The sequence below is a fragment of the Drosophila novamexicana genome, unplaced genomic scaffold (genome assembly GCF_003285875.2).
Source record: "Drosophila novamexicana strain 15010-1031.04,08,12 unplaced genomic scaffold, DnovRS2.1 tig00001444-arrow-arrow-pilon, whole genome shotgun sequence".
Classification (NCBI taxonomy): Eukaryota; Metazoa; Arthropoda; class Insecta; order Diptera; family Drosophilidae; genus Drosophila; species Drosophila novamexicana.
This window is the reverse complement of record NW_020824859.1, coordinates 571,019-582,503: the sequence shown is the minus strand read 5'-3', so window position 1 is coordinate 582,503 and position 11,485 is coordinate 571,019. Positions and strand designations below refer to the sequence as shown.

The 11,485-nt window shown below is 40.0% G+C and overlaps 1 protein-coding gene across 1 annotated transcript; it reads left to right on the top strand.

Annotated features, from left to right (window-relative positions):
- Positions 1-9,748: 9,748 nt before the first annotated feature.
- Positions 9,749-10,583, top strand: LOC115767711 (transmembrane emp24 domain-containing protein 5). The gene has a single exon (XM_030712007.1). The coding sequence runs from the start codon at positions 9,814-9,816 to the stop codon at positions 10,513-10,515; it is 702 nt and encodes a 233-aa protein (XP_030567867.1). The 5' UTR covers positions 9,749-9,813; the 3' UTR covers positions 10,516-10,583.
- The last annotated feature ends 902 nt before the right edge of the window (positions 10,584-11,485 follow it).

Genomic DNA, 11,485 nt, shown 5'->3' with positions numbered 1-11,485 from the left:
TGTTTTTTTCACGGTGGCATTTTAATGAGCGACTGGCCCCGAGTTTGTTTTGGCCCGACAGGGGAGCCAATTTGTAGGCCACATGCAAATTTTGTGGCCATTGCAACTTGCATATTAATGTCAAAAAAATATATTGCAACAGCGGCAAATGTGACCAGCCAATTTGCATACTATAGGTAAAGTCAATAACAAAATGGGCTAACACTGAAAAACGCACTGCGATAGCAGCAGATAAGCCACGTGCCCTGCACAGAATGAAGGGCCCCATAAAATGGTAAATATTATCAACTGAATGGCAGCAGCTGAAGCGCCAGCCCGCCCCTTAATTAACCCTATTTACCGAAAAGGTAGTAAAATAAGGTCGATTTATAAGTCCGAGAAAGCAGAAACGTGAAGGGAAGTTAGAAGCTCGTATTTGCATGACTTGATCACGATATCTTGATAAACGAAATGTTACATTTTTCGACAGATTTTTATACCCATATGATATAGCGGTCCGATGTTGAAAGGCTAGAGGCTAGGCTTACAAGTGAAGAGCATAGTTGGACTGATAAATCTCGAATGTAAGGTTCAAGCTATATTTCCAATAGTAGTTAAACCATAATGATGCCTAAAAGGCTAAGAGACTAGTTGTCCCAGAAACAGATAGATGGAATAGGCTGTTGATAAGCTGATCAAAACTACATATATACTCAGTGAGTGGTCTTCCTCTATACCTTATCCTCCACAAGGTAAATACCCCAAATTGTGGGCCCCATAGAAATGTGCATATTAATAATAGAATGCCGGTAGTGCGCCTCAATTAGCTCAATATCCAGACATGTTTAAGATGTATTAAAAGCAGGTCCATTGATAAATTCCCAACAATAGACAAATCGCATTAAAGCCGAACAAAAGTTTGCAAATTTGCAAAACAAAACAAAACAAGCAAAAATAGAAGAGAGAAACCTGGTCAAGCTGGTCAAACGGGTAACGGGATACCCTTTCTGCAAAAGTTTTGGAGAAAGAAAATTGTGCAACGCATTTTCCCGTTAGGCCGAATGAGAACATTTTCACTTTTGGCATAGAACAAACAAAAACCTGAAGAACGTAGCGGCAAATGTGGGTTAATTTGCAAAAATCTGCAGGTGCAAAGCTATGCATGAGTGTGTGTGTTTAGAGACTGCCAATAACTATATACACACACACACACACACACATGTAATGGCTAAGCGTGCAAAAGTTTCATTGTTATGAGCTGCCTTTTCCGCTCAAGTCAAAGTTCCAAACGACGATAGCAAAGGGGGGCGTCGGTGGGGGCGGACAGCAAAGAGCTTTTTGTAGTTTAAAGCGTTACGCTCCGCATCAGCTGGCTTTAACAATTGTAATGACCATGGCCAAATACAAAATACCAGACAGCACACAATGCCAGGAAATATCCTTTGAGCCAGCACAGAGGACATTCTGGCGCCAGTCGAGCGGCTGCAAAAACTACGTGCAGCCAACTAACTGAAATCGAAATAGCTGCAGAAAAGTAATATTAAGTAATAGAACAGCTTGTGGAGTGAAATCTAAGCAATGCTGCCAATGCGAACACACATGTATTTTCTGCTTAGATTTAATTGCAAAACAAAAATTAACTGAAATTTAAATATTTTAGATATAAGAATATTCCTGGATTTAGTTTCGACAGGAAGCCAAAATTGTTTTATTTTTTTTGGAAATAGTTAAAATTTTTCTGATATATGGATAATTTGTTTTATATTTTTTCATACATAGCGGAGCTTAAATCAGTGTCAAGTATTTTGAGAAAAAGATTTGGATTTTCCAAATTATAAAGTATACTCAAATTACAAATTTGAAGCAACAAGCGGCAGGTCGCAGGCTCAAATTCAACAGCTAAATTCGCTTTTTATTATTGTTTATCTAATTTGTTATTACTGACAAAGGAAAAATGAATAAGAAACGAGAAAGTTGGGATATTTACAATGCGCTGAAGATCTTATAATAATAGCTCAGGCAGACGGATAGATGGACAAGGCTATATCAACTCGTCTCTAGAGTATGCTTCGGAGATGTTTCCTTCTATGCGTTACACATTTCATGAAAAAATTATACAACTCTCCACGAAGGGTATAAAAATAAAGGAAAAAGCAGCATAGGAATTTTGAGACGATTAACATAATTAAAATTTTAGTTCAGGTTCTTATTTTCTCTCAACTATTTATTCGCTTGCACAGCCAACAAAACCCATTGAAGGCGGAAGACAAAATCTTTTTTTATTTAAGTTAAATTTGAGAACGTATTTAATTCTAAAACAAACTTAAGAACCAAACCTTCTTAATGCTTCCCAATACTCCTTCAGTTCTTTTCTTAACTATGTTCGAAAATGAATATTAAACATAAAAATTTAAATAATCTTGTAATTATTGCCAATTTCAAATTTTTTTCAGTTCTGTTTTCTCACATTCAACACAAAACTTGAGAGCTTTGCCTCTGCTTCTGCTTGCTCTTCTAGTTGCGTTTCTTGCTGTAAATGTATTTCATGGGCCATCTAATTATTAATTTATTTTAAGCATATTTAATTTTAGCACAAAAATGAATTCATGTTGGCAGCAGCAGTCGCAAAAGGCAGCTGAGCATTTGGGGCCGACTTCAGAGCCAGCTGGGAAACCGACATGCAATTAATTGTGTCATTGTAGCCATTAACCAGACAGTTGAGCAGTAACCCAATTTGTTCGCTTGATTGTTGCCCTGCTCACTCTGAAACGGGAGGCGTGGCTAGCTGTAGGACCGGACGACCGGACTGACTGCCTGACCGCTCCTAATGGCTTCGCAATGGCGGCCAAGACAGCAGCTGGCAGCTGGCTGCTGGCTGCTGGCTCAAACCTATTCACACTGTCCAGCTTCGTGGCATTGTGTGCCAGTTTGCAATTAAGACGCCCCGAATATAAAAGAAACTGAAGCTGGATTGTTTGAATTGCTTGAAGGGGGAGGTGGAGGTGTGGATGTGGGTGTGTGGTGGCCAACGGAAACGTGTGAGTGTTAAAGTTTCGGTTCCAGCTAACAACTGTAGACATATGTCTTTATATGCCAGTTGTCATGCATAATTAAATAGGTTCTTTGTGAATACCAGGCACACAACTTGCATTCCTAATGATAATGTCTTGTCTCAAGACGTTTGCTCGATGTGCCAGGTGAAATAAACGTTGCATATTATATGTTGGCGCCCAACGTGGGGGACGCGGCACTTAAGTTACTGTGATTAAGACGCGCTCTCTGTCAACTTTAAAGAAACTTTGCTGCCGCTAAGCTTTGATTTCTGTGTTTAACTTTTGGATTTGTTTACCATATCATATGCCAGACAGGCAGCTGCGCCCTGAACTCTTGGCTTATCAAAATGTTGCCATTTGCACGCTAAGCTGATTATATTTCGCTTGAATTTTCGCCGACACTTGAAACAGTTGCAGCTTAATTATGAGCTCACATGTTGATTATATAAAGGTAAGCGCAATTAATTATTTTAGTTAATGTATTTGAGTACGCAGCTCTTTGACAGGCTTACGTCACAATTAACAAATAAATAAAGTGAAAGTAATAAAAATCTCATTTAACATTACAAAATTAAAGCCCATTTATATGTTCTATAATAGTTTTGAGTAATTGGTGATTAGTGATAAATTATAAATTATTATATTCAATTTATTACAATTGCTACTTCATAAGTATTGAGAGCTCTATTCTCATTAGTGATTACTAATTATTGTTGAATGAATCATTTGTAAAAATTGATTAGATATTAATCATTGTGCTCTACGCTCAAAACAAAAATTTTTACATTTAATTTAAGCTAATTCCCAGGTATGTTTTTCTAACAATGTATTTAATATTTTCTAATATGGTTTTATTGATTTTGTTTTTTTTTTGTATACCCTATTCCGATTGAAAATTGATTTGAATGGTGTTAGGGTTTTGTTAAAGTGCAGGTTACAGACAGAAGCAAACAACTCCGACCCTATAAAGTATATATATTCTTGATCTGCATCAGTTTGCAATAACGCGTTGTTCTTAGAACCTATATGGGCTAGTGAATTACATATGTTATTGCCGTATAGTCTTCATTTGGAAGTGCATTAATTCATAACATTCAATTTAAGTTGCCGCTGCCTTTGTCATTTGCTAAGCTAGTCACGCTCAAATCAAAGCTCTCACCTGAATGGTGCCACGTTTACGTTGAGATTCAAAGCCACAAATGCATATGAAAAGCGCCAGCTTATGCATGCTATCTTCAGCATGACTTCAACTTTATCCGCGTGCATTATTAACTCCGTTGTTGTTTATGCCATCTATTCAATGTACATATTCATATACACATAAATATACAATGGAATAGACGAACCAGAATGCACAGCATGCATAATATAATATTCTTTACGTAATATTCAAATGCTGATGATATTTATGAATACATGTTTATTTGAAATTGCTGATTTTCCCCCTTGGATAATATGTGCGTGCGCTTTGTGCATTTATCTAGCATAAAATTGTTTTCTGTTTGATAATTCGGAATTGTATTTTGAGGAATTTTGCGAATTTGGTTTTTTGGAATTTTTGCCATGAAACAATTCCAACATAAGTACCTGCTGAGAACCGAATGTTGATATGAAGAAATGAGAGGCTGGCGGATACTTAATATGTTTCCAATTAAAATCAGAAGAAATGTGTTTGAATATAGAGAAAAAATCATGTGAGGCTTAGACCAAGTTATGTGAGTGCAAAGTTTAAATTCCAATTAATAAAGTATTTGTCACGAATGTTGAATAAACAAATTTAATTATTATATTTATATATATATATATTTATATTTTCACTTAAAGTTGTAAATTTACTATTTCTTTTAAAAATTCCCCAATAAATGTTGAAGCCAAATCAATCTGAAGTACATAATATAAGCTAAATGTGCATAATCAGAAAAATCGTTTAAGTTTTAAAGAAGTGATAGGAATACGAAAATCGAGAAAATAGAACTGATTTTCCAGTCTTAAAGCTTTAAGTGTGTTCATACATAGTCGGTCCACATACGATATGCAATTGCAATTACTCAGAGACGAATGCGTAATTCCAGTTACAGTCAAATTAAATTTTCGTTTTGCCTTCATGTTAAGTTTAAAAGCCGCTTTGCTCATTACGCACAGCAGCACATTTAAGCGTCTCGACGACAGATGGCGCCACATTAATGCATCTGCCGGGTAACTGGGATACTGACTGCCCGACTGCCCGCGGGGACGACGCATTATCGGCCTGGCCATGCGTTGACATACGCAGGAAGCGCACGGATAAGGGGGCAAGGGGAAAGGGCGGAGCGTAGGGACCGAAACTGACTTCTTGTGGCGATGCTGTCGCTCCTTTGCGTTGTCTTCCTTATAATATCGCAGCAATAATTTGATCATTAAAATGGACACTGCTTTTTAATGGTTTGTGTGTAAGCCCCTCCCACGCCCCTCGCCACTCGCCCCATGCCCCTATGCTGTTGCTGCCCCGCCCCTCCCTATCTTTCCCCTCGCTTTTCATTTGCTCCCAGCTGCAATTAAATGTATTTTTACGATTGTGCAGCATTTGCAGTGGACGCCTTCTGGTCCACCATCGCACCGCCCCGCCCAGGCCCTGCTGGTAATGAAATTAACAGCATTGCTGGGACGCAGGACTTGGCATTTGCCGCTGTTGTCCTCGTCGGCCATGTCCTGTGATAAACGATCGCCATTGCCAGCTTTAAAATGCCACTTACGAGTAACTGCTGTGAAATGCTTGTTAAGCGTTAAATGGCCAAGAAAAATTTATTTTTTTGTTTGCCTTTTTGTTGTTGCTGCTTACCAGCCTCTTCTTCTTCTCTTTTTGGCCAGAATGCGTGCTTTGAGTACCTGGGCGTGGCAGTGCTCGATGGCAGCCATAATTGCCGGCAGCGTCGGGCGCCATTTTGATATTATCACTGGGGCAAACACAAGAAAGAGCACACACACACACAATAGCGGGACACACTAGCCCACTTACCTGCCCACAGGTGGCGCTTTAATTTGCGACTTTCACGCGCCTGGGAGCCCTGTCAACACGCCTCGCTCAAGAACCCCAACACCCAGCACTAAGTGAGCCACTATGTCAGACATGCCAGCCACACGAATGGGACCCAGAAGCAGTAGCTGAATGGGAAGGAAGGAAGGAAGGGGATTGGGATGGGAAAGGGGCCAGATCGGCACCTGGCAAGGAACAGGCCATGACGCTGGGGAGTAATTAACACTGCGTCGTTTCAGCCGCTGCGCAAACAATGAGAAACTGATGCACTTGTTAATTACACCGTCAACTGCCACAGCTGTGGGCGTGGTCAAAGCGGCAATCTTGAACTATATAGAAGAATAGTAAATGGATGAAAATGTGGGAAAACTATTTAACCAAGCAGAACAACTTTTTTATCAAAGCACAAGTTTTAGAAGAAATTAGCATATCCCATGGAATATTGATAGAAGATTGCGAAAGATTGAATATACTAAAAAGTCGAGAGGATCTAGCGGTATCTTTCAGTGTGACCATATGTTCACTTCTTCTGTTCATGTTTGAAAAGATTTGACTACGTTTAGCGACGATCGCAGTTGCAAATGCTTAGTAATAATTGAATCCAACATTCGATCAGCAACATTCGATCGATCAACATTCAAATTCCCCTTGCAACATCCAACCTCATTTGACTACGTCATTCGACTGTGGTCGAACGTGTTAGACAATGTTAAGCCAAGTTTAAATTGGCGAAGCATTGTTCAAGCCCGTCTAGAGGCATGTTTGACTAAGTTCGATTGCGGTTGACCATGTTTGAATATGCCTAACAACATTTGAGCTTTATGTGACCGCATTCGGCCTCGTCAAGCAACATTTAATCAAGCACCGTCTAACAACATCTGCAATCCTTAGAACATGCTCGACAACATTCTTAGGATCAATAGATACAAAGAGATGAATATGGCTATGTTCATTTATATCATGCCGCACATGTGCAGGACTTTGATTCCAATTTTTCGCCGTACGTTTACAGAGCATTTTCTTATTGAGCTGCTCTCAAATATCCATAGAATCCTATCTTATGCACATGTCTCTCACCTATTCGATGGAAAAATAAATCATATGAGCTATCAATTTTCCTAATTTCATAAAAGGAATTGGCCGTCTTGCTGACAGCCTGGCAGTATGTGCTTGGCCCAACTACCCCGCCTTTGCATATCACGCGCCTCAGGCAAACAATCAACTAAAGCAATACACACACCCGCAGCACACACACCCGCACTCACGCCCGCAACACACAAACACCTGGCAAAGGCTTCTACATTTCACGGCATGTGCAAAACTTGGCGCCCAGTTGCAACAGCCGCAGCACAGAGCTAGCCCTTGCTCCCAGTTGCCCCACATCAACTTGCCACCTGGCAGCTGCCACATGGCGACAGCGACATCGACCCCGACAAACATTTCTATACCCTGTATAAATACACAATCTGTGTATAGAGTGGTATACACTTTTGTGAAGAGTATGTTACGAGCTGAATATAAAGTATATTGTAATATTTTCACAAATACTTAAGTTAATATGTTTGTTGATATATTTACCGTTGATCAGGATGTCTTTCATGCTATTTAAAGTATGAAAGTTTCACAAGCTAATAAGTTTAGGGTTTACCGGTCGAGTACTCTTAAAAAGAAAAATGTAACAATTAGCTCGAGCTATTATTTTCTACAGTTTAAGGCATCAAAATATTTTCGGACAGCTAAGCCCACAATACAGGGTACCCTTTAGTCGAGCACTATCAAAAATGGTATTTCAAGTATAAAATTGTCACGATAACAAATTATTTCTCTATTTCGAAGAAGCTGCCAAGTATATGTGAGCTGGCTAAATCAAACATAAGTACAGGATATCTCTCTGTCGAGTACTTTTAAATATAATGCTGTTGCCAGCTAGTCAAATAACAATTTTCTACAGTCTGAAGCCGAGGATATACACATATGAATATTTTTCTCTACTGCACCAATATTACGGGGTATCTAGGTACAGGGTATCTATCCATAGATACTTTATAAAAGAGTATATGGAAAGTTTCATTTTCTTCAGTTTGGTGCAAATAGTATACATAAATAGTGGTTTTCTGGAACTTCACCCCATACAGGGAATCTACTAGTTGAGTATTCTTAAACATAGAAAGTCTCGCAAGTTACAAAAACAACAATTTTATAAGGTATAAAGGAAAGTGTGTAAACATATGAATGGTACCCGCTACTTTATCAGACATCACAAGGTATCTAACCGTCCAGCATTCTCGCTTAGGCTCTGCATGTTTTTTATTGGTCGCGCGTTATTTGCAGCTTTCATGCATCGACTGCGTATTTTAGCCGACGGCAGCGACGCTGACGCAAGTTTGTGTGCCCTTTTCCAAAACGCGGGCGTTCGGGGGCGTGGCAGGGTTGAGCTTGCTTTTTTTTTAAGTAAATATCCAAACTGAAGTGCAGCGCGGCTGCTGAAATTTTTATGCGCCACCAACACCACAGAGTGAAACAAAAACAACAAAATGAAGAAAATTCAAAACTAAACTATACAAAAAATTGTTGTGAAAAACCGCTGCACACGTGTGCAAACAAAGGCGACTCTACATGCGAGTGTGCGTGTCTATTTGCAAAGTTTCTTTTGGGCAAACGCGGCTTTTGCTGGCGTCGTCGTCGTCGCCAACAGTTTTGTACAAAAAAAAATATATATGTTAGCGTCCGCCCACTTGCCGGCTACCTGCCACGCCCACTCGCGAACAGCAACAGCAGCAGCCGCAGCCGCAGCAGCAGCAGCCCAGCATAAATTTCCATTACCGTTGACAAATATTTACACATCGACCTCAATTCATATTCCTTTTGATGCAGTTGCTTTTAGTTGCTGCTGCAGTTGGTCGCAATGAAGGGTTTTGCGGGGCAGGAACTTTATGCTAGTTATACCCTGTAACCATCGAAAATGCTTTCTGAAAGGGGTATTTTGAAGTTGTGCAAGTGTAGGTGAATAGGTAAATAGGTAACAGGTCAGTCCATCTGTTGTCCTTTTCTTATATTTTATTTACTTATTTTGTTGATGCTTCCGCCAATATTATTTTTATATTTTTATTTCGTTTTTTTATTTTTATATTTTCCTCAATGCCCTAAAATCATGAAATACTATTGATTGACCCCGGGTTATGTGGATTAGTCAAAGACTTCTTAACCAGACCAAACTAGAGACTTTGACACATCCCTTGCGAGCTGATTCCATTCTTATATAATCGATAAATATCGATTTCTAGCCCCAGTTTCTTAAACACTTTTCTAACTTGATTAGCTCTATATTCACATATTTTTTTATATAGGATCTCTTTACTGTGTATACGGATTTTTGGTGTATGCACATACTTGAATGCTAGCCTTATGCCCTGAAAATATCACAGCGATCAGACAATAAACACGGAAACAATCAAGACATGCATCTTTCTTTTAGTCTGGGACTGAGAAAAGAGAGAGCATAGAGAGAGAATAGTGCTAATTAAAGAAAATATATGTATTTAAATAGTATCTCCAAGTCTAACACTGCCAAACAGTCTGCCTTGTTTATGTTGGACCAGTAATTGCCAGCAGCCACTGTGCGGCTGGCTATTACTTAAGAGCCCGAGTAGGCGCTGCTCGGAAAGTGAGGCGAGAGGGTTACTTTTCCAGGGGACTAGTCCAGAATTGTGACAATAATTGAAACGATTTTCCCTTTAAGCTTAGAAAAAACAGAATAAACAACAAACAATGTTCCAAATCGCATGTTGCTCTGCATGGCTGCTGTTGCTGGTGTTGCTGGCGTTGCCACCTGGCCGCAAGGCGGAAGTGTTCCGTCATCGCTTGACCATCTTTGCGGAGGCGGGTCGCATGGAATGCTATCATCAGGCTGTGGCTGCGACAGAGATCATTATACTGGAGTATCAGGTGATACACGGCGGCCAGGGTGAGGCGCACATCAACTTCATTCTGATGGATCCGCATCGCAAGCTGCTCGCTGCGGATCACAAGCAGCAAAACAAGAAGCACCGCATGGAGGCGAATGAGACGGGCATCTACAAGTTGTGCTTTGACAATACGATTAGCTCGTTCAATCAGAAAATTGTTGCCTTTCATCTGGAGATTGCGGCGGGCAATTATGAGGAGCTGGAGCGCCAGCAGCTGATCAAGGAGATGACCACGGACTATCAATTCGATCGCACCTACACGCACATGCACGACTATGTGACCAAGATCGGCCTGAATATGATGCGTTCGCGCCAGACACAGGACTATATACGCACCCTCGAGGCCAGGGATCGCAAGCTGGCCGAGTCCAGCTTCACCATGGTCAACAATTGGTCATGTGCCCAGTTTATTGCCATGATTATTGTCGGCATGCTGCAGGTCTTTATGCTGCGCAGCATTTTCAACACAGATGGACGTTTCTACAAGTTGTGGAGGAAAATTTGATTCCGAGTCGTAATTTACTTGAATATATGATTGTGCTCATAAATGGGAGCTAGTTGAATAAATCGAAGAAGTCTAGAAAATTCAGTTGAGATTTAATCCCGATTTCGTTAGAAGTTTAATGGAGCTAGATAAACAAGCCAGTGTTGGTAAGGTATTTAAATGCATTAAGTTATATGCGATATGCGAATACACCTTTCCAGCACTGGCTTTTAAGTGAATAATTATAGAGTTTTGCATTCACAAATATTACGAGCTTTCAGTCCATTTCAAATCAGAAGCAAAAATAAATTCAGCATTATATAAAAGTCAATATTATCAGCAGCTGTTGCGTTCATCAGTTTTAACAGACTCTGGTCACCCTGTTGCCAGTGTTGGTGAGCATTCAATCAATTTTAAGTAACAGCATTTGACGAAGTATAAGTACTTTTTTTTAAGCAGGAAATATGTTTGCAGCTCATGTTAATAAAAGGGCGAGCGAAGGTCTATTCTATTCTATCCTATTCTATTCTCAATTGACTTTGCTATCGACTCCTCTTTTCGTAGGTTTAACCTGTTGAGAATTACAAGCATTAGGCGATGTAAAAGGCAGACAAAACTTGACAGTCTTTGAGTCCATTATAATATCCAATAAATATTGAAAAACTTTGTTTAAAGTGCTTGTCGTTGGCTGAGGCACTTGCCAACCTCCTCTACTCTCTCTCTACCCGACAGGCCTGTCGTGTGCCCTGCCCTCAATCAGTCAATGTTATTTTCGATAGCCCAGAAAATTTGTCAGGACATGAAATGAAATCAGTGCCCACGCCTCTAAGCCCTTGAACCACGCCCAGCGTTTGACATTTAGCTCGGAGCAGAAGAAGTGGCAGCTGCCACACAGCCACAATGAGAATTAAGCCCCTAAAATTGTGAAGGTCAGCCACAGAAATGGCTCATGAATTATTAAAAACGAGTCAAAAGTGTGGCCAAAGTTGCC